General features: G+C 41.7%; 1 protein-coding gene across 22 annotated transcripts in view; it reads left to right on the top strand.

The window, feature by feature from the left end:
* The window catches only part of GBF1 (golgi brefeldin A resistant guanine nucleotide exchange factor 1), an 84233-nt gene that overhangs the window by 44607 nt on the left and 16719 nt on the right, over positions 1–22907 (top strand). For 13 of the 22 annotated variants that reach the window (XM_083738203.1, XM_083738192.1, XM_083738200.1 and 10 more), the window contains 19 exons: positions 5006–5132; positions 6080–6297; positions 6674–6842; positions 7041–7252; positions 7696–7794; positions 8633–8827; positions 9615–9801; positions 10188–10313; positions 10906–10994; positions 12305–12507; positions 13789–13912; positions 14671–14796; positions 15962–16044; positions 16380–16616; positions 17117–17210; positions 18373–18549; positions 20245–20309; positions 20960–21083; positions 22415–22486. In XM_083738203.1, coding sequence (XP_083594329.1) covers positions 5006–5132; positions 6080–6297; positions 6674–6842; positions 7041–7252; positions 7696–7794; positions 8633–8827; positions 9615–9801; positions 10188–10313; positions 10906–10994; positions 12305–12507; positions 13789–13912; positions 14671–14796; positions 15962–16044; positions 16380–16616; positions 17117–17210; positions 18373–18549; positions 20245–20309; positions 20960–21083; positions 22415–22486 — 2727 coding nt within the window. The remainder of the gene's footprint in view (positions 1–5005; positions 5133–6079; positions 6298–6673; positions 6843–7040; positions 7253–7695; positions 7795–8632; positions 8828–9614; positions 9802–10187; positions 10314–10905; positions 10995–12304; positions 12508–13788; positions 13913–14670; positions 14797–15961; positions 16045–16379; positions 16617–17116; positions 17211–18372; positions 18550–20244; positions 20310–20959; positions 21084–22414; positions 22487–22907) is intronic. The other 9 variants (XM_083738205.1, XM_083738204.1, XM_083738195.1 and 6 more) reach the window with 1 other exon arrangement.

Genomic DNA, 22907 nt, shown 5'->3' with positions numbered 1-22907 from the left:
TAAAATTGTTCTCAGTATTGGCTTGTCACAAATGTTCCCTTTTAAAAGAAGGGCTGTATATCTGTTTCTAGATTACCAGTATTGGAAGAAGGACAGGAGGAATGTGACCCTGTTAATTCTTCTAGACCACTTAGTGGTTTTTGAGTTCATCCACCATGGTCCCTTTCTGGACTGGAGGTTGGGTGAAGATTGACTGCAAAATGCTCCAGTGGTTGTATTCTTATCTGTATGGTTGGTTTCAATAGGTGATACTTTGAGCCTGTTATTCTGTTCTGAGCTACTTGTGCTATGGGTTCTGCTTCCCATACTGTCATCTGCATGAAATCAATAAGTGAGATCATAAAGTGCTGATACTTGACTCTAATTAATGTGCTGCTGATGACCACCTCTGTCCCCCCACCCACCCCATTTTCATCAAATTCAAGTAAGGCAGCAGATGTGCTGAATTGGTGTCTGAGATCAGTAGCGGACAGTATAAGTGCCAATAAACTGAAGTTCAATCCAGATGTACTGTCTGGATGGTATTGTATTCCCCCTAAAGAATTGGGTTCACATCTTAAGGTTGTTGTTAGACACCCAGAGACAGGACCAGATCTAAGTGTCGTCAGTGGCACTTAATAATAATAATAATAATAATAATAATAATAATAATAATAATTTTTATTTATATCCCGCCCTCCTCAGCCAAAGCCGGGCTCAGAGTGGCTAACATCAAAAGTATAACACATTAACATAAAATCAGACAATCAATTAAAATACATCCTCAAATCAGATCAGGATCAGAATAAAATCCAATCAGATGGCAACCCGCAGATTAGGGTTGGGGACCTTAAATGCTCACCAGGCCCAACTGTTTGTGCTGAACTTTTATGGGCCTGTGAGAAAAATTGGGAGGCCACTTTCATGCAATTTCTTTTTTTTAAAAAAATAATATTTATTGAGGTTTTAAAGGTTACAGATAAAACAGAAAGACACCAATTTAAACAAAAAACAAAACAGTGTATCACAATAAAAAAAGAATACCATACAAATAAAAAAAGAAAAAAGGAAAAAAAAGATCAAGGAAAAAGGAAAAACAAAAGCAAAAAACACATCAAACCTTCACATAATATATCTTTCATTTGCTTGTTTCCTTGACCTCCTCCCACCTCCCTTTTTTGTATTCTAATTCAGTTAAATATTTCAGCAAATCCTTTCCCTCTTTATTTTATCCTTATAATCTATCTTAATATACTATAATTTTACATTCTCTTCTTTCATCAATTAACAATCCATTTTTGCTTTTCTTTTTTAATCTTATTTCTCCTTAAAATTAATATATCTATTTGAACTTGAACTCTTAAAACATTTCCACTAGGGTCATAAAAATTTCATTCCACGATTTTTCTCTCCCTCATTAAATTTTTACAAAATTTCCAAATATAAACTTTAAATTCCCAAACTTCTTCCACCGTCTCCTCTCCCTGGTCTCGGCCTCTGCCGTCCCTTCTGTCAACTCCAGACAGTCCATCAACCTGGAGATCTTATATCCGAAGCTCTTAACTCTTCTTCACATCCCTTCTGCCGATCATGTTCATAATCTTTAGTGCTAAAAAACAGATCTCAGGGGAGCTCCATCCCAACAATGCCTTTATTCCTTCTTAACAGGACAGCCAGATTTCCATAGTTAAAGCTAGGATCCATAAAGCATTCCAAATCTTGTTTCAAAATTCCTCCAAATCCAAAGGCCCCAAAAGCTCCAATCTTCTCCTGACCGAAATCCATATCCCAAAAGTCAATTGATCCCTGCATTGGGGAATCTCTCCAACTTTCCTTTTCCAGACCAGGCCAGGCTCCAATCTTCAAGATCTGGCTTTTTCTAGTTTCAATTATAAAGGGCCTCAATTTGTAATCCTCAATTTGCATCTGTAAGGTTAAGGCTCCCCCTTGTATTACTTTAGGTTCGACCACAGCAACTTTCTCCTTCTCCTTTTCAACGATTTGTTCAGTCATGATAGATTCCTGTGCCGGATCCTTGACAACTTCTGTGTTGATGCCCACTTTTGATCCCAAGATGACAATTTTAGTAGACATAGCATCTATCTGTTTATGAAGCTTTTCCAACAAATAGTTTGTCTTATAAAATGCAGACACTAAATCTTCCCTAAATCATGCAGTTTCTTATGAAAGGGGAGAGGGAGTCAGACTGAACCCCGACCAAAGGCCTGGCAGAACAGCTCCGTCTTGCAGGCCCTGCGGAAAGATGTCAAGTCCCGCAGGGCCCTAGTCTCTTGTGACAGAGCGTTTCACCAGATTGGAGCCACAGCCAAAAAAGCCCTGGCTCTAGTTGAGGCCAGCCTTCCACTAGTGCTTTAGTGCTTCCATTAGTGCTTTCCACTAGCTAAGAACCCCTCTTGGCCATAATTGTACATGCTCTAGTGGCATCCAAATAAGACTACTGCATTGTATTATGTGCTGCCCTTGAAGTTTACTTGAAAATGCCATTTGGTCCAAATACAGCTGCTGGACTCTGGAATGGGGGCAGCTGGGCAGCACATACCTCACAAATTCTAAAGCAGTTTCACTGATCCTTAAGTCCATCTCCAAATACAATTCATTTTGTTGGTTTTAACCTTTTGAAGTCCAGTACAACTTGGGCGCTTTTTTAAAAAGCAACTGCCTGCTCACCTATCCAGCTATTAAAATAATCAGCTAAGGTCTTCCTCTGGGTGCGCTTGCTGTAAGCGGAGGGGGTGGTGGTGATCAGGGAAGGGGCCTGTTAGTTGAAGTCCTCTGCCCTGGGAAATATCTTCTAGTGAAGCTCACCAGGTGCCAAGTTTAATGAGTTTTAGGTTCTGGCTGAAGTTCCTTTTATTTTCCACAGACCTTTTCTTTTAAAATCATCATCATCATCATCATCATCATCATCATGCTGCCAGTTGCTGAATTTATAGTTTTTGCTGACGTTCTTCAGTTTTAGTGTTCGTGTGCTTAGGTATTTTCAAGTTTATTTTAGTTTTTGTTCAATTATAAGTCATCATGGAAGATCATAGAATTGAAAGGCAGGTTAATAATTTAAAATGCGTGGTATTTTCCCTGCAAAGCAATGTTCTTTCCATCTTGGCTGTGAGTCCTGGAATACCTGCTTCCTGCCTTGTGGGTCTTTTCCCACCTGACCTGTGAGGGCGGGGCCATGACTAACTCCAGCTGCAAAAACTGAGGCTGCTGACTCATGGGCTGGGGTGTTGTTGTGGGTTGGATGTTGTTGCTGATGGTTTTTTGTATCTTTGTTATAGATGTTGTTGCAGAAATTGTTCAGTTTGGTTGTGTATTTTTTAATGTTTAATTTATTGTTTATGACTACTTTTGTTGCGTTGCAGATATGTATTTTTTCATGTTATAAGCCACCTTGAGCATAGTTATTGTGGAAAGGCGGCATACAAATAAAACTATTTATGTATGTATCTATGTATGTATGCCTTGCCTACACGCCCCTTAAAATAAATAGATCAAATATACTGAGTATAGCTGAGATCATGCCACTTCAAGATTAGGAATTAGAACTTGTGTTTTGGTGCTAAGTGACCTGCTCATATCTCAGGTGGTATGACTTCTATTTCTTACTTTCTTTTCTCCATCAGAGGTTGGTGTGAGTGTTTTTGCATCTCTAGAGCAGGCATGGGGAACCTGATCTGGCTGCTGGGCCTAATCCTTTCCCCCCTACCATTTACAGGCTAAATTTGGTAGGTGGCAGGGCCACTCACCTGTCTATTGCTTGCTGCCAGGTGATGACCACCAGGACTTTAAAGCACCACACCGGGCTTCTGACGGGCAGTAACTTCAAGCCTAGTTTATGTAGGGAGTGGCTGTGCTTCTGTCTGCCCCACACCTGGTGTCATGGGGGGCATAATATGGTGAGAACAGCCTTGTGAACTAAATTGGGACTTGCGGCAGGCCAAATATGACTCACAGGCCAGAGGTCCCCCACCCCAGTTGCAGAGGCAGAGCAAAATTGCAGTGCTTATTTAAAGAAATGATTTATTATGTGATTAAATGCACTTAAATCTATTAAGTTTCCTTTCATTTACAACAAAGATGTTCAAGGTGAATTAGAAAGCTGTTTTTATTTAGACATAGCTATCATTACATTCAAAAGTAATGCTGCCTTTGTAGCTTTTTAATTTGCAAAAGAGATTTCCAGGTTTAAAATCAAAGTTATATTTGGGTAGGCCTTCTGGAAGCATGCTAAGAAATAGTGGGGGAATGTAACTAGTCAAAAGGCCTACGATTTATTTTTTCACAACAGTTTCGTAAAAGTCTTAAGTGGGATTCTAAAATCCATGTAATAAAGAAAAGCTGGCAGCCCATAATGTAATGCTGCACATATATCCAGGCAATGTCACACACCCACTAGACAACTTACGCTCTTCTTTGTGGGAGGATGATGATCGGAGCCTTCCAATAAAAGAATAAAGAAATATTTGTGAGCAGAGAAGAAAGATGTCTCCGCTACAGAAACATTTTTACCTGTTTTTTTAAAACTATGTAACACCATCCTCTTCAACTGTATCCTAGTTTGCACCTTGTTTAATTGGTCCCAGAGAACTCAACAAGAGAACTCAACTCTTCAACAAGAACTCAACTGAGAACAAACTGAGGCTCTCCTCACCTGCATAACTTGGCTTTTGATTCGTTTCTTGATTATGCGAGAATGTGGGAGAATGTTGAAGGAGTGGTTTGTTTGTTTGCATTTACATACATAGGCACACAACAATGAGATTCAGGCTCAACCCTAGACTAGCAAGTTTAACCCTGTGCTAACAAGTTTTAATATATTTTATAAACTGAAGTAATACACAAATAATGAATTTCCAACTAAAGTTGGGCTAGATCATGAGTCATGCGATAGGAAGCATGGGTAAGCTGGCATGATCGTAGGGTTCTAGGTCTGATCAAATGCTGTTGCCAATTCTCTTGTGGCGGTGAATGGCTATAAGAGATATTCTATGTGTTTTGCTGTTCATAGTTAAAAATGCGAGCTGGGGGAATGAGTGACTCATCAAAGTGGAAAAAGCAGAAGAGATCGCCACGGAACTCTTGCCATGTAGCCAAAGTATCTCAAGGAACAGAGCAACTTGCTGCCAATGGGACAGGTACGGCAAGTGATATAACATATAAGTGGAAACCCAACTCTAATGATAACCTTAACCATGTTCTTGATAAAAGGTGTTCTCCAAAGATTCTGCAACCACAGAATACACAATAGTATGGATATTGGTGAACGAACAGAGCTGTGACTGTTGGGAGCCCCACACCAGTTGGCTTCCTTGTTGGTCTTTGGCACATTATAGCTGGACAGAGTGGCCCACTGCTGCGGAGCCTGTGTTGCAACCCCCTAAATCTGCCCCACCTCTCTGGATCTTTGTTCCATGATTGTAGGGGAGACGAATAAAGTCTTCCCGCTTGGTTGTAACTGAATAAGGAGAAAATTATAAGTGGCAATATTGGTAACAAAATTAAAGGGCAACTTAATGCTGCTGTCTTTGAAATATCTACCTCTTAATATACGACATTTGACCAAACTGCGGGAGGCAGTGGAGGACAGAGGTGCCTGGCGTTCTCTGGTCCATGGGGTCACGAAGAGTCGGACACGACTAAACGACTAAACAACAGCAACAACAACAATATACAACAGTTACAAAATACATTGTTAGCTTGACATAAGATATTTGAGAGTGGTACAACCATTAGCAAGTAAAGTATGAACAATTAGCTAATAAACTTTCAGTTCATCAAGAAAATAGCTAAGAAACTTGGGATTATATTACAAAACATTACATATATTTTTAAAAGGTGTTTCAAGAAGAATAATTTTAAATTAGCAATTCCTGAACTCATAGAATTGCACCTTGAATTGTGCCTAGAAGCCAACAGGAAGCCAGTGCAGCCCAGTGGAGTACACTGTGCAACCCATTCTGTGTCAGGCGAAGTAATTAGTAGCAACCCAATGTACTGTGCATACACAAGTGGGAATGTGGTCCTGAGCTGCTTCATAATGGGTGCATAGCTACTACTTAATGCTGCTGTTTCTTATCAACAGGTGGAGTTAATTTCATTGATGTACCTTCTCCCGTCTCATCTGGAAGTTCAGAAAACGCATCTACTACAGTCAGCCCTTCCACTGACAGTGGTTTAGAGAGCTCCTCTCAGATCAGCTCTAAGGAAGATCTTACGGACTTGCAGTTGGTCAACCCTTTAGGAATCAGTACATCAGTGCCTTTAACTGAGTCTAGAGCTAGAGAGCAGCTAGAGCCCCAGGTATGAACTTAAGCTAGTTTGTGATAAACTGCTCATCGGGAATATAGTTTGTGCAATCAGCTGACCTAAAGGAAAGTTCAGGCTACTCTGGTCTTCAACTAGTTGGATAGGTTTGGGTTAAGAATAACACACACATTCTGAAGTAGCAGAGCAATTCCACAACAGTATAAGTAGCCTAGCCTTCAAATATAGACCAGCCTTTGCTGCTAATTTAGATGTCTGATGTCTAGCCACTCAGCCAAACATTGAGGTATGTAGTCTGATTATGAAAATTGATATTATCTGAATGAAGAGGGTTGCTTGTGTCAATGAACTGTTCATGCAGTAATGTTAGCTTATACTAATTTTCCTGTATTGTTAATTTGTGTGACTAAAGAATGAATGCCCCCGGGAAGAAAAGACGCCATCTGCCTCAGTGGAGTCTATCCCTGAAGTTCTGGAGGAGTGTACAGCTGTAGCTGAACACTCAGACTCTGCGTCTGTTCATGACATGGACTATGTCAATCCCCGGGGAGTGAGGTTTACCCAGTGCTCTCAGAAAGAAGGTGAGTGCTTTGAAATAAAAGCAAGTTTTGTTTGCTTCTATCCATCCCACTCATTGATGGGGGGCGGGGGGAAGTACCTAGCATTTGTCTTTATCAGTAATAGTTTTATTTTAAAAATCTCTTGGGCTTATTGGAAAGAGGTTGGCTCAGAAGTGCTATAATTGTGACCTTTCTACTTATACTCCCTCCCCATTCCAGGCACAGCGTTAGTACCCTATGGGTTGCCCTGTATCCGAGAACTACTCCGCTTCCTCATCTCTCTCACTAACCCACACGATCGCCACAACTCAGAAGTGATGATCCACATGGGGTTGCAGCTGCTCACTGTTGCCCTGGAGTTGACCTCTGTTGCAAACTGTCCATCTCTCCTAGGACTGGTGAAAGAAGAATTATGTCGATATCTCTTTCAAGTGAGTTTTGGACTTATCGTAGTCTTATGTCTATTAGGCAATATCTGTAGGGATATACAATGGTACCTCGCAAGACGAATGCCTCGCAAGACGAAAAACGCGCAAGACGAAAGGGTTTTTCGTTTTTTGAGTTGCTTCACAAGACGATTTTCCCTATGGGCTTGCTTCACAAGACGAAAACGTCTTGCGAATTTGTTTCCTTTTTTCTTAAAACCGCTTGAAGAGGTGCAGTTGCGACTGACCGTGCTTCGCAAGACGAAAAACCGCGCAAGACGAAAAGACTCGCGGAACGAGTTAATTTCGTCTTGCGAGGCACCACTGTAGGCCTTGTGTTAGTGTGGTCTGGAATAAACACTTACATTGCAGTTTTGGTTTGCTTTTCAAATAGAGGGAAAATGAATATCTCTCCACTAACAATCTTTCAACTTCTAATTCTTTCCTAGTTACTGAATGTGGAGCGACTCAATCTGTATTCAGCTTCACTTAGACTTTGCTTCCTCCTCTTTGAGAGTATGAGAGAACACCTGAAATTCCAACTGGAGGTGAGTCTTTTGAAGTGCGCCTACCTTGTATTTGGAGGAGGTAATTTAAACAGCTTTGTGGCTTTGTTCATGGATGTGTATCAAATCCTGTCTAAGAATTTAGGAAAGTGTGTGTGAACTGGAGGTGACCTTGTGACTTTCTGAAGATTGGAAGGCGCTGTGCCTGGGAAGACCATGTCCATTGACAGAAGTGGTGGCTGCTCGGTTGCTTTCCCTGTCATCTCCCATAGAGGCAGCACTCAGATCTATAGTTGCCTTGATACGAATGTTGGAGTCACATGGCAGCAATCATGGCCAGATTTGTATGCTTCCCTCTCCTCCTACTGACACTACTTTTAGTTTCAAAGAATCTCAACATAGCGTTGAATGTGAACCGGAAATCCTGGTTCTTTGAATTAAAGTTCTTTGAAATGGGAAGAAATGGAAGGAGGAGCACACAAGCCTGACTCTTTGCCTGGACTTCCTGAGGATGGCCACATGGCAATAAACTAGGAGTCAGTAGTCATGAGCTGCATGCCACCTTTGGCCTCTTTTCATGTGGTCCTTGGTATAATCTCATCCTGACGGTGTGGAGGGGGGAAATAGGGAAAGGGGGTGGCAGAAAGAGAGAAAGAGAAGGGGTGTTGTTCCATCACTCATTCTAGCCCTGCCATTGCTGGCATTTGACCCCAACAAGTTGCCTTCAAAGGAATGCAGCTCTCATCAGAAATATAGTTTCTCACCTTTGTGCTTATGGATGGTTTAGTTGTGCTATGTGTAAACTGGTGTCCCAAATGAAATTAAATACTCTGCCTTGTTTTGCATCCCATATACTGAACTCGTCTCTTTTGTCTACCAGATGTACATAAAGAAGCTGATGGAAATTATCACAGTGGAAAACCCCAAGATGCCCTATGAGATGAAGGAGATGGCCCTGGAGGCCATCGTTCAACTCTGGAGGATTCCTAGTTTTGTCACTGAGCTGTACATAAATTATGACTGTGACTATTATTGTGCTAACCTCTTTGAAGACCTCACCAAACTGCTATCCAAGGTCCTGAAAATGAGCTATTTTGCTCTTGTCTTTCCGTTAGGATTGCTCAGCAAAAAAATAATAATACAGATGTAACTAGATCTGAGTGTGTTTGAAGAATGAAATATCAGCCATGTGCTGATGTGCGGAGGTGTGGGTAACCCTCATTCAGTAAGGTATCTCTAGTCTTGCCCTCACAGGATACAATCACCTTTGGTAGAGGGCATGAAAAGTAATTGCACAGTATCCCAGCTGGATCTCACCCCCAAGCTGCACTTAAATCATAAAAAACAGCAGGAGAACCAATCATAGGTCTCCTGTCACATCTACTTTTACCATAGGGATTCTTTCTTTAGAACAACAGACATATTTGTTTGGAGCATTGTAAGGAACACAAAGTTTTTAGGGCTTATATCACCAAACACATGAGGCTCCACAGCTGATGCATTACAAAGAGCTGCAATTGACTGACTCTCTGATATGTGTCTTACTGAAGGTTTGGTGATGGGCATTGTTCCTTCATCCTTCAAATATTACCTGTAGGAAACATAGGTGTAAATGCAGCGAATTTGCCTTCCACCACAAAGTATAATCCATTTCAGAAACTTAGTGAAGTTTTACCTTTAATGGGCAACCTGAGAGAGAACAGGTTATTTGCAGGGGGAGGATTTTTTGAGGAATGGGACAGTGCTAGGGAGGTTTGCATGGAGGTGCAGAGCTTTGGGGCTGAACAGCTTCTGTGTGAGTAGTTTTCCTTGCTCAAACGATTAAACCTAATTTAATGCTTAGCTATGCTTGATTTTCCCAGAATGCCTTTCCTGTTTCTGGACAACTGTACACTACTCATCTGCTGTCCCTTGAAGCATTACTGACAGTGATAGATAGTACAGAAGCACAATGCCAAGCCAAAGTGCTCAGCAGCATCTACCAGCAGGAGAAGGAAGCACTAAAACCAAGTACAGAAACTCCCTGTAACATCAAAGAAACAACCCATAGTGAGAACCTTTTATTTGGTGACTTCATCTTAATTTTATAGTAACATCTGTCCTTCCTGACTATGTTCTAGACAATACTGCTACCTTTTTCCATAAATCCTCCTTCCTAATCTTGACCTGATTGCTTCAAAACATCTTAAATGATGCCTTCTTGCTTTCTATCGGATTTTTCTCAACAAGGAATTAATTCATCATTTCCATTTTTTAATTTTGTGCATGAATTTGAGCTGGTCTGTGGATATTCATTCTCTGTTGAATCATATTTCCTCTCTTTGAAGGCGAATGGTTAGGTTTCTTCAGAGTGAGTAATAACTGTATCTGCATAATAACACAGTGACTTTAAAACTTCGTTCTGGATAACTCTGGTTCTCTTCTTTCCCCTGTAGTTGTTGAGGGGCTGCTGACAGATGGCAAATCACCCGGTGCAGAATTGCCAGACACTAATGGCTCCTTGACAGCCAGCCACATGAAGCAGCAAGACAGTCTGAATTTGGAGTTGGGAAATAACGCAGGTAAATGATGAACATTAGTGTGCAATGGCCACTTCAAATGTCGACTTCTTTTTGCCGTTCTGTAGCTGTACTACAGCTTGAGGTCTCTGGCACCAGTGAAGCATTTAAATGATGCACATTTCCTTTCAAGTTCTATATATTGAGTCAGGCATTTGTAGACAATTTGGGGTGAGGGTGGTTAAATGTCACTGGATCATGTCATATGTTACAGTAGAAGTAAGTATATGACTTAAAATATGTTCTATACCTTATTCTATCCCATAATGTGTGAGGCAGCTACATGTGGACTTGCCCTTTCCCCCATTACTTGTGGTTGCCAAAATTGTGTTTCCACTGTTTAAACAAAATGATGGGGAAAGATAGCTACTTTCTCAAATTATATAGGAGAATATGTTTTGCTTTGTACCTCCATCTACTATAACGTGTGAAGTAGTCCTTTGCAAGACTTGGGCTTATAGAGAAAAGCATTGATGCTGGGATGGGGTTGTGGGGTGGGGTCATGTGGAAAGAGAGTTGTTTTTATCTGTATATTGTAAATCATGGGAAATGTGGGAAAGGATCCACTGTGAAAACATTCTGCTTTTGTTTTTAGCAGAAAAGACCATTCCAAAGAAGCCTACTCGCTTTTCCTGCGTCTTACCCACAACACACGAATTGATAATGATTAAGAGCAAAAAGAAGGTAAGGCATGCTGTTGATCTGAAAGATATGAGAGTAGGCATGACACATACAATAAAGAACAGACTTTACCCTCAGACTTACAATTTTAAAATATAAGATATATTAGAGGAGCATGATGAGTGTTTTGAGTGTATTTTAAATACATACATACTTTTATTATTTGTACCCCAACCGTCTGACTGGGTTGCCAGTAAAGTAGTAAAAGAACAATGAAACTTCAACCAGTAAAAACTTCCCTGAGCAGGGCTGCCTTTGGACGTCTTCAAAAAGTCAAATAGTTGTTCATCTGTTTGACATCTGATAGGAAGGCATTCCACAGGGTGGAACCTTTTTCTTTCTGAACCTGTTTTCAAATGAGGTGTTCCTGCATGAAGCTGTTTTGAATCTTGAATGCCAATAACCAGTAATTGAAAATTGTGTTGCGGTGACTGCTGTACCTGGTGAGATATTGTGGGAAGCAGGACTTTGCCAGAGGAACAAAGAAGGATGCTGTTTTGTACGTATCCATAGGAATTGGTCTTACAGTCATCAAAGTGTTGTTTCCTGTTAGTGATGGGCAGTAACCGAGGACTGACATTTATTCTGGTGCTTTAGTAAAGTTCACATAGATGTTTGTGTTTGATCTCTAGTCACACACAACCTTTTAGTTAACCCTCTCTTGGGTAGCTGCTTATGACATTATCTACTTGTATTACGTATTCCTGAGCTTCAGAAACTCAGTTTTGACAAATGTGAATAATGGTTAACATGTACGCTCTCTGTTTATTCAACAAGTGGCCATATCCCTTTAGAAGATGAACCTTAAAAGATGAACTTGTTAAATTTTATTTATATATTGACAATATTTGAATTGCTGTGACAACAGAGACCTGGTTGTCTTAAATTGTTTTCGGATCATCTCTTACTACTTTAGGTTTTGAAAGACTAGGGCACACCTTGTGCTGAATTATTCCTAAAGCAAAACAAAGTTATCATCCTGCTTCAACATTTTATGTGGATAGTGTCAGATGAAAACAATTAGACTCTTGTTTTCAACATTTTCAACATTCGACCTTACCGCCAAAAACAAAGACAAATACTTTCTATTCTATTTGAAAATACTGAAACATGCTTTTATGACAAAGAACACATTTTAAAAGTTGCTTTTTATGAATGTGTTGCATCACAGAGGACTTTAGACAGAAGGTAAAATGCAAATCTAAAAACCTAAAGGAAATAGGTTATTGAAGATATGACACAAATTGGCTATTAGGATAATATTAACTATGTAGGATGTCTTCTGTTAATTGTATTGTTTTGACTTTTTCTAGCTCTTGATAAGTGGTTCAGAGCTGTTCAATCAAAAGCCAAAGAAAGGGATACAGTTTCTTCAGGAGAAAAACCTCTTGGCTACCCCCATGGATAATAATGAAGTAGCAAAGTGGCTGAGGGAGAATCCTCGACTGGACAAGAAAATGATTGGAGAATTTGTGAGTGACCGGAAGAACGTAGACTTGCTGGAAAGTTTTGTGGGGTGAGTAGAAATGTTTGGATTGGTCATAAACAGGAAACCAGTTAGAAAGTCCTGGCATGGGAAAATTCACCTTCTGGATTGTGTTCTGGATCTCCTGAATTATTCACTGCATGAAACCCTTAGCTCTAACCACCATAGAGGTAGCCTGTTTTCAAAGGACCTTGATTTTAATAAACTTAATTACAATACATTCTGTGGTGCTGTGTTGTTGTTGTTTTAACTTCATAATTAGTGTTTTTTATTTCATTATTTTTATTTTGCATTGTAATTTAATTTAATGGTTATGGCCTGGATTAAGCTAACCCAGCACGCTAGTAGAAATCAGCGCAAGGGCTCCTGCTAGTGCAATGCTGCTTCCCCCCTTCCTCTTGTGCATCCTTTGCAACCCCCTCCCCCCTCCCAACCAAATCCTCTCTGGAGGGTCAGGAGAATCCCCAGAACAGTGTACTGGGGGAGGATGAGGGGGCTCATTCTGTCTGACAAACAGAAATGCTTCTGCTGACATGCGGAGCACAACATTGGATTCCACCCTGTATTTTTGTAACCCATCCTGGAACCATTTGATAAATAATTACAAATAAAAAATGCTGACTCTTCGACAAAAGTAAGAGAGAATAGCTTTCAGCAAGAGCATCCGAGGTTGGCTGAGCCTTATGGCATGGGTGAGCTACTCTGTGGTCAAAGCAATGCTATCCTCATCTCCTTTCCTTTGCCAGGATGTTTAGCATCATTGTAGGTAAAGGTAAAGGGACCCCTGACCATTAGGTCCAGTTGTGACCGACTCTGGGGTTGCGGTGCTCATCTCGCTTTATTGGCCGAGGGAGCCGGCGTTTGTCCGCAGACAGCTTCCGGGTCATGTGGCCAGCATGACTAAGCCGCTTCTGACGAACCAGAGCAGTGCACAGAAACGCTGTTTACCTTCCCCCTGGAGCGGTACCTATTTATCTACTTGCACTTTGACATGCTTTCGAACTGCTAGGTTGGCAGGAGCTGGGACCGAATAGCGGGAGCTCACCCTGTCGCGGGGATTCGAACCACCAACCTTCTGATCGTCAAGTCCTAGGCTCTGTGGTTTAACCTACAGCGCCACCCACGTCCCATAGCATCATTGTAGACTGCACATTAAAACAGAAAAAAAACCAAAGCCTAGAGAAATTGAACTCCATACTGTCAAGTCATAGTTTGGAAAACTTTTCTGTATTTTGACCCTTAAAAGATTTTGGGGTATGTGACTGCTTGCAAGCTACTTTCTTCAAGCCACTTTTGCTGCTCATGTTTCAGGACTTTCGGTTTTCAAGGCTTGCGATTAGACGAAGCCCTGCGACTCTACTTGGAAGCTTTCAGGTTGCCAGGAGAGGCCCCTGTAATCCATAGGCTGTTGGAAGTCTTTACAGAACATTGGCGCGTAAGTTCTGAAATTGTCGAGAAGCAACACTTCTCTAGTCTTCTCTGCAGCAGTTGGTCAGCATGGGAAGAAATGACTGATTTTAGTCAGGATGTGTTCATTCTACCTCGTAGCACAGTGAGCTTGAATATTATGTCTGAGAGATGTTGTTGTTGTCACTAGTTTAATTTATTCTTTGCTTTTTGCAACAAAGGAGCCTCAAAGCAACTTAACAACAAAAATAAAAAACTGGTAGCAAGTGACAAGCTGAAACAAAAGTGAATGTATGTAACAAGAAAATCTGAGGTGATGGACTATACTGAAATGGTGAAGTTAACTGCCAAATTAAGAGGGCATAATGACAAAGTGTTTAAGGAAGAATGGAGACCACTGATGGTTTTTCTATCAAATTATCACCCATATATGAAGTCACGGGCCAGATTTGAAATATAAGCAGTGGATTACTGAAAGATTTAATGGTAGTGGGGTTTAGATAATACAAATATATGTGTTATAAAATAGCTAATAAAAAGAAGTTAAAAACAAACATCAGGAAAGGAGAGGTGGGAAATCAAGAAGAAACTTCGGATGTTAAAAGAAAGGTATATAATAATAAATGCTTTGAAATATTTTTGGATACTTAATAAAAATAATATGAAAAAGACAGTCTGGGGCAACATAACACTTGCCATCCAGATGCTAGAAATGACATAAATAGGAATTAAGTGTTGCATTTAGATTGTAATGTGTCCAATTTGTATTGTCATTTTACATTTCAGAAAGCGAATGGGTCTCCGTTTGCCAATAGTGATGCTTGCTTTGCCCTTGCCTATGCCGTTATCATGCTGAATACTGACCAACACAATCATAATGTTCGCAAGCAGAGTGTACCTATGACTCTAGAGGTGAGCTCTGATGTCTTCACACACTCTGCATATCTAGACGTTTTTGCTGGCTTTCACATCACTGAGGTCTCTTCTTTCTCCACCGCCATGATTGCTCTTCTTTCTTTCTCTTTGACTTGTAGTATTTTAAAACATAATAGTAGAATAGCCCCCCAGTGGCCTTTCAGAAGGCACGTTGTTGCTGTACATCATACTAAAACTTGCCTGCAAATTGCCAAATTGATAACTGATAATTCAAGTGTACCTAAAAGATGCTTTCATCCCCTATATACCCCTATGTACCCACAAGGTGCTGTGTTTTGCAGGAAAGATTTTGCAGATACCATCCTGTCAAGAGAAAGCTGGCTTGGGATTTTAGTGTAGTAGCAGCTAGCTTCTAAAATTCCCTCTCATTGTACAGTGGTACCTCAGGTTACATACGCTTCAGGTTACATACGCTTCAGGTTACAGACTCTGCTAACCCAGAAATAGTGCTTCAGGTTAAGAACTTTGCTTCAGGATGAGAACAGAAATTGTGCTCCAGCGGCGTAGCATCAGCAGGAGGCCCCATTAGCTAAAGTGGTGCTTCAGGTTAAGAACAGTTTCAGGTTAAGTACTGACCTCCGGAACGAATTAAGTATTAACCCGAGGTACCACTGTATAAGGGACAGGCACCTTCTCTGTTGTATTTCGGTGCCTGTTAATGACATCCCTCTTTCAATAAGCTTTCTAAGTGGAGATCATTGTTCCAATTTGTTTATGCATTGGATTTGAATGGACTTCATGTATGTGATGATGCTGTTTTTCCAAACAGTTTTTGCATATACATAATTGCTTTTCTTTAGATCAGGCATAGGCAAACTCGACCCTCCAGATATTTTTGGGACTACAATTCCCGTCACCCCTGAGCACTGGTCCTGTTAGCTAGGGATCATGGGAGTTGTAGTCCCAAAACACCTGGAGGGCCGAGTTTGCCTATGCCTGCTTTAGATTGTTTTTCTTTCTGCAGCTTGTTTTATATATACTTCATTACGTTGTAAATTGATTTGGGATACCCCATAGGAATCAATTTGTTAGTGACATTTTGCGCGCCAGTACCTAGTGACATGTTAAAATAGTTGTGATGTCTGTTTTGAGGCGGCGATCACAACGTAATATTCTGCTTTCTGTTGCTACTGCTTAACAGGAATTCCGAAAAAATCTGAAAGGGGTAAATGGAGGCAAAGACTTTGAGCAGGACATGCTGGAGGACATGTACCATGCCATCAAGTAAGTGCTTTGGCGTTTCCCCTTGGAGAGGGAGGGAGTTAGCAGTTCCACACACACTCACTTCTGGTGTGGAGAACCTTTGGATCTTCAGATGTTGCCCATCATATACTTGCTGAGGCTAATGGGAGTTGTAGTTCAGGCACATCTGGAGGGCCACAGCTTCCCCACACCTGCCCCTGGTTGATGTTAGGCCAGCCTGTTCTACCCTTCTTTCCCCAGCTCATTCAACTTGTTGTAAATAAGACACACAGTGCATTATGTTGGGTACCAACAATTGTGCATTGATGCCGAATGTTAATATGTAAACACAATATTTCTGTCCTCATCTTGGGTAGAAATGAAGAGATTGTGATGCCAGAGGAGCAGACGGGCCTAGTAAAGGAAAACTACGTGTGGAGTGTGCTGCTGCATCGTGGAGTCACTGATGAAGGAATCTTTCTTCATGTCCCACGTGGAAGTTATGATCACGACCTCTTTGCCATGACCTGGGGGCCCACTGTGGCAGCTCTGTCCTATGTTTTTGACAAGAGCCTGGATGAAACGATCATTCAGAAGGCCATCTCTGGTTTCAGGTAATGCTCCTTCACAACATCCAGCAGAGACTCGTTTTGTATATATAGAAATTGTTTTTACTTAGATTAAAGCTTTTTGCATCCAGGGAAAATTAGCTGGCACTGTCTAGTAAATGAGTGAGGTATATATTGCTTAAGCCTACTGAATATCTATTCATGGGTAGGCAAGACTGGAATATGAATTTCTGCACAGCCATTTTTACAAGTGTCTACTAGCAGACAGAAATGCTTATCCTAGTTGCCATTGAGCTGTATTACCACTGTGGTTTCTGCCTCATTTAATTCACAATTAAGTTCCATCATATCCCGAGCTTCTGAAATTTGACTGCCATCATTAAAACATACAAACACAAAATTTGTCATTTGAATGTTACCAGCTAGAATTGAATTATCAAATTTGATGCAAGTTTTCCACTGAAGGGTGGTGTGAGGACCCTAGAGGTCCTACAGAAAATGCACTGTGTGTTGCCTCTTACATTGCTGTGGTTTGTCTTTTTCAGAAAATGTGCCATGATTTCTGCCCATTATGGCCTCAGTGATGTTTTTGACAACCTCATAATTTCTCTCTGCAAGTTCACAGCTCTTAGCAGTGAGGTGAGTCTGCAAATGAAAGGAAATGGTGTGAGACTGATTCTAAACGGAACCATGGTCAATACTCGTCAGCTGATGGTGTGTTTACGGGAGTTAACACCTGCTTTCTGCAGCGTTGAGCTGTGTGCGGGAGTTCCCTACAGCAGCCCCCATCCCACATATCAGCTGATGAGTGGGGGAATGGAGGATTAGATCCTGCTTTCTGCAGGGAACAACTGTATATGCCTGTTCCCCACAGCTGAACTGAATTGAACCCCTCCCCATCGGCTGCCATTACTTGCCCTTAGGGTGATGTCAGATGATTGTTGGGCTTTTTTTTAATGGCTTGGTGAACCAAATTGGAACCCCTGGAGGTTCCCCATTCTGGGAGTGACTTAAAAGAAATAAGGAAGGTGTTTGCATGGAAGGCCGTTTAAAGCATGAAGGGCAGCTAGGGGGGAAAGCCGAAATCCCTGATGCCTTCTGAGCCACTCCATAGAGAAAGTTTCTTACTTCTAGTACAGTGGTACCTCGGGTTACATACGCTTCAGGTTACAGACTCCACTAACCCAGAAATAGTACCTTGGGTTCAGAACTTTGCTTCAGGATGAGAACAGAAATCGTGTGGCGGCAGTGCAGCGGCAGCGGGAGGTCCCAATAGCTAAAGTGGTGCTTCAAGTTAAGAACAGTTTCAGGTTAAGAATGGACCTCCGGAACGAATTAAGTACTTAACCCGAGGTACCACTGTACAGCCATTGCGAACATCCTGCTTCACATACCTTAACATTCATCCTGGTGTGATCATAGAGAATTGATAGTCCAAGAAAGGTAAAGGCTCTGCTCAAGTTCCAGTGGAATCAGATCACCTTGATTTACATAGGTGATAGACCATCTGTGAAACTGACAATTGTAAAGGAGGCCTGACAGGAAGCCATCCTGGACCAGGTTGTGTGCTTATGGAGGTGAATTCCTGAGCTGAAAATTTCAGTTTGTTTTAAAGAGCTGTTCCACATAAAGCACATTACAGTAGGCAATCTGTGAAATTACAGAAGCATGAATTATGGTGCAAGTCCTCCAGGAAGGGTTGTGATCAGCCTGTTGATGACGTTCCACTGAATGGCCTGACTGGTTTGTTTTGAGCTTCTCCCCACTCACCCCTGACTTCTCTTTACCATTTCTCCTGCAGTCCATTGAGAATCTGCCTACAGTTTTTGGAAGCAATCCCAAAGCTCATATTGCAGCAAAGACTGTGTTCCACTTGGCTCATCGCCATGGTGACATTTTGCGAGAGGGCTGGAAAAACATCATGGAGGCCATGCTACAACTTTTCAGAGCAGAGCTGTTGCCAAAGACCATGGTGGAGGTAAATTGATGGCAGATGCCAGGCTAATTGGGTTGAGAGCGTATGGGACGTATATGGGTTGTTGAAACAATAATACAGTGGTGCCCCGCAAGACGAACGCCTCGCAAGACGGAAAACCCGCTAGATGAAAGGGTTTTCCGCCTTGGAGGCGCTTCGCAAAATGAATTTCCCTATGGGGTTGCTTTGCAAGACGAAAAAATCTTGCGAGTCCCCGCGGGTTTTTTTCGCTTTCCCCCCCTTTTCCTAAGCCGCTAAGCCGCTTAACAGCTGATCGCTAGAAGCCGCTAGACCGCTGTAGCACTAATCCGCTAAGCTGTCAATGGGCTTGCTTCGCAAGACGAAAAAACCGCTAGACAAAGAGAATCGCGGAACGGATTCTTTTCGTCTTGCGAGGCACCACTGTAGGATGAAATAAAAGATAGAAATATCTTTAAAACTTTATTATCAGTAATAGACTGATGAGGGGTTATAGTTCAGTAGTGGCACATTCCTTGCAGAAGATCCCAGAGTTAAAACCTGGCATTTCCAGATGAATAAAGAATGCTTGATAGCAGGGCTTAGGAAAGACTAAATGGTCCTACTTGGGATAAGCAGTTCCATGTGTTCACGAATCTCTGTTCTTAGGTGCTGCACTATTGGCAGGTAGCACATGTATTGAACCAAAATAACTTATTGTTAATGCTAGAGATGTAACAGAGATGATGTGGATGTTATATGCTTGTGGATTTGATTACTAGAGAGATAACTGCACTCAATTAAGATTTTTTTCGTTTGGATGGTAGAAGTGGTCTAGAGCAGAATCTTGCTGGGCCAGAACTTCTAAATTGAGAAGAATATATTTTAAAAATTGGACTATGTGAGATGGGGAAAAGCACAAAATAGGGCATTTTATCTGAAAAGCATGTGACTAAAAATCCTTAAAACATGTGACTAATAAATCCTTAGACTTGTAACCAGTTTATGCTACTAAAATTGCTTAACATTATGGAACTCTCATTCCTGTTAAAGAAACTGCCATGTGACCCTTCTCCTTCCTCTCTGTTTATTCTATAGACAGTGCAATAGCCATTAAAGCCCATGAACAGGCAAATAGTGCCTTCCTTAGAACCAGTGATGATTAATGGTAGGGTAGGCAAAGTTAATCAAGCAGCATGGGAGTTAGTTAACATCACCTAAAGTGTGCAGTATCTCTGAATAGTAATCAGACTTGATTTAGCTCAGTGGTTTCAGCGGTATTGTTTATGTAAAAAGAAAAGAAAGGCGAAAACTATTCTGAGAATAAGGGAGAGGATTTGTTGAACTGATAATTTAGAAACTGGAATACAGAAAGGGGAGGTATGAGGAGGTCGGGGAAGTAAGATATATGAAAATAAGAGACTGAAAATATACTTGTTTGTTGTTTTGTTTTTTGTTATTTTGTTTTTGTTATTTTTTGTTATTATGGTTGTTACTTGTGTAATATTTGAAAATGTAATAAATATCTTTAAAAAAAAAAAAGATTTAGCTCAGTTCCAAGAAGCACTGCTTTCTAAGGGGCAATCATTTTACCTACAGCGGCCCATGGTTTGTTGTGCTAAACAGGGATGCTCCAATGAGAGTGTCAATTTGAGAAGGGAAGAGGGAGTTGTGAACCCAAAGGACCAAATTAAACCCCTGGTTTGGTTAATACACATGACGTATTGGCTTAATTTCCAGGTTGAAGATTTTGTAGATCCCAATGGCAAGATCTCTCTGCAACGCGAGGAGACACCTTCCAACCGGTGAGTGGTCTGGAGAATGTTTACACATTGGCAGGCAAATATGTTCTTCTGTTGCCAGATATAAGCTATCAGGTGCTAGAGAACACAAGTAAGATCTGTAACAAAATATTGTAATATGGCACACCCCTGTTCCACCAGCCTGCACAGTCATGCCCTATTTCGGGATACTCTATTCTATCCCCCTCCCCCCAATCTTTAGATTTTCCCTTAATAGTCTAATCATTATTTCCTCTAAGTCTCCTGGTACCTCCGTGTTGAGTGTGGATGGTGCTAGTTAGCATTTGGTGCCCTCTGAGCATGCAGTCCTCATTGGGCTGTTTCTTTGGTTGGGGATGTGTTCCACCACTTGGTTCCCCTGCATGAAGATACTCCCCCCCCCCCACTTCTGCAAACTTTTGGGGTTACCAGGAATCTTGTGTGTGTTGGTGTTGTCGTATTGGCTACATAAGCACAGGCACTTTCCCCCAAAGAACAGAAGTGGAGTAGAACAGGTGTGATCCCACCACAAAACGGAGTGCTTCTGCACAGGTGGTGCAGTTTGGGCGACATAAGTACAGGCAATCAAAATCTTGAATTGTTATGTAGATATAAGATATGATACCGTATATCAGTATGCCCTTCATATGACCAAATGTACTTTTTTCTTCTAGTGGCGAGTCCACAATGCTGAGTTTCGTTAGTTGGCTGACACTCAGTGGCACAGAACAATCTGGTATGAGGGGGCCATCTACGGAGAACCAGGAGGCAAAGAGAATGGCCCTGGAGTGTATTAAGGTAATTCATGGTCAGCAAGCTGGGAGGGCATATATACAGGAGGGCAGTGGGCTCTGCTTGCCCACCTGCCAGAACTGCACTTAGACAGCTCTTGTTTGAACAGGCTCTCTTCTTATAGCAAATGATGAGAATTAAATGCAACTTCTGTGTGCCCACATAGTTAGCATAATATAAGTTTATCTGGGGTAGTGCATTCTCTCCAAGGAACCATTTATTTATTATAGCGGCTGGAGCTGTATCCTGTTCTCCCTCCGAAGAGCCGAAAGTTGTAGTTGGGCTGAGAGAGAATAACTTGCTCAAAGTTACTTGGCTGAGTTTTGTTCCCATGCCTTGCCCTGGTTTCAAACTGATGGGTGTGATTCTATAGGAATAAACATCTCATTTTTCTCCCCAGTCACAGTGGGTACAGTTCCTCTGGTTGCCACATGCCCTTCAGGGTCCTCTGGGGAGGCTTTTTAATGTTTATGCCCTTCATGACAAAAAAGTCATTCTGCCATTTAGACATACAGTAAAATGAGCTCCCTGCTGCCCTTTGTGAGCTGTGGGTGTTTTCCCCCTCTCCTCTTTTCAGTATTGTGATTCACGGCAGATAGAAAAACCCAAAGAGCTTGCTTAAAGTTCTGGTGCCTCAACACTGAACTAGGGTACTGTTGATCAGTATGATGGTTTTTAAATATATATATATTGAAGCTTTAGGTAAAGGCAAAGGGACCCCTGACCATTAGATCCAGTCGTGGCCGACTCTGGGGTTGCGGCGCTCATCTCACTTTATTGGCCAAGGGAGCCGGCATACAGCTTCTGGGTCATGTGGCCAGCCTGACTAAGCCGCTTCTGGCAAACCATAGCAGCGCACAGAAACGCCATGTACCTTCCCGCCGGAGTGGTACCTATTTATCTACTTGCACTTTGACGTGCTTTCGAACTGCTAGATTGGCAGGAGCAGGGACCGAGCAACAGGAGCTCACCCCGTCATGGGGATTCGAACCACCAACCTTCTGATCAGCAAGTCCTAGGCTCTGTGGTTTAACCCACAGCGCCACCCGTGTCCCCTATTGAAGCTTTATTGAGCCATTAAAAAAAAGGTTTGGTGCACCTTAACTTGAGTGTCCTTTTATGTCTTAATTTCCATAAATAATGGTGCTGGGTTCAAATCAGAGGCCCTTCCCCTTAACTGGTGTGGGGGACTTGGTGGCAGGGCAGTTAATTCTGGATCTGCTCAAGGACACTTCCTCCTTCTTTTTGTACTTTGTAAGTTCCAGGAGAGATCGCTGGCACCGCTAGGCCTTGTTTTCTTCCTAACACACATCCTTTTTCCACTTTATCCTCTATAGCAATGTGACCCAGAGAAGTTGATAACTGAAAGCAAGTTTCTGCAACTGGAGTCCCTGCAGGAGCTAATGAAGGTGAATACGTGTCCCATATAGGTTTAGTGTATATGAACTGCATGGGTATGATCTTGAACTGTGTGCTCAAGTCAACAGGGAGCCATCTTGCCCAAACACCATGGAAGTACTGCATGCTGTGTTGGCACACGTTGCCCACGGGAGACCTGGCCAGTTCCTGAGTTGGAGGTTTCCATGTGAGACTAATGAGCCAGAGGTTCATCCGTTGCAGAGGCCTCTGAAACCTTCTCTAGGTTGTTTTACAGTGTTACTCCACACAATTGGGTTTCATTCCACTGCTTAGCCTGATAGACAGACATATCAAAGTTTGAAAAAATGAGCACCTCCTAGGAGCTCCTTTTCATACAGTCTCCTAGTGGTTTGTTTGATTTTCTACTTGGATAATTTGAATCATTCATTGTGAACTTGGATTATTTTTAAT

This window comes from Podarcis gaigeae (genome assembly GCF_964106915.1).
Source record: "Podarcis gaigeae genome assembly, chromosome: 5".
NCBI lineage: Eukaryota > Metazoa > Chordata > Lepidosauria > Squamata > Lacertidae > Podarcis > Podarcis gaigeae.
Note: the sequence above shows the minus strand (reverse complement) of the source record. Positions and strands in the feature narration are given on the sequence as shown.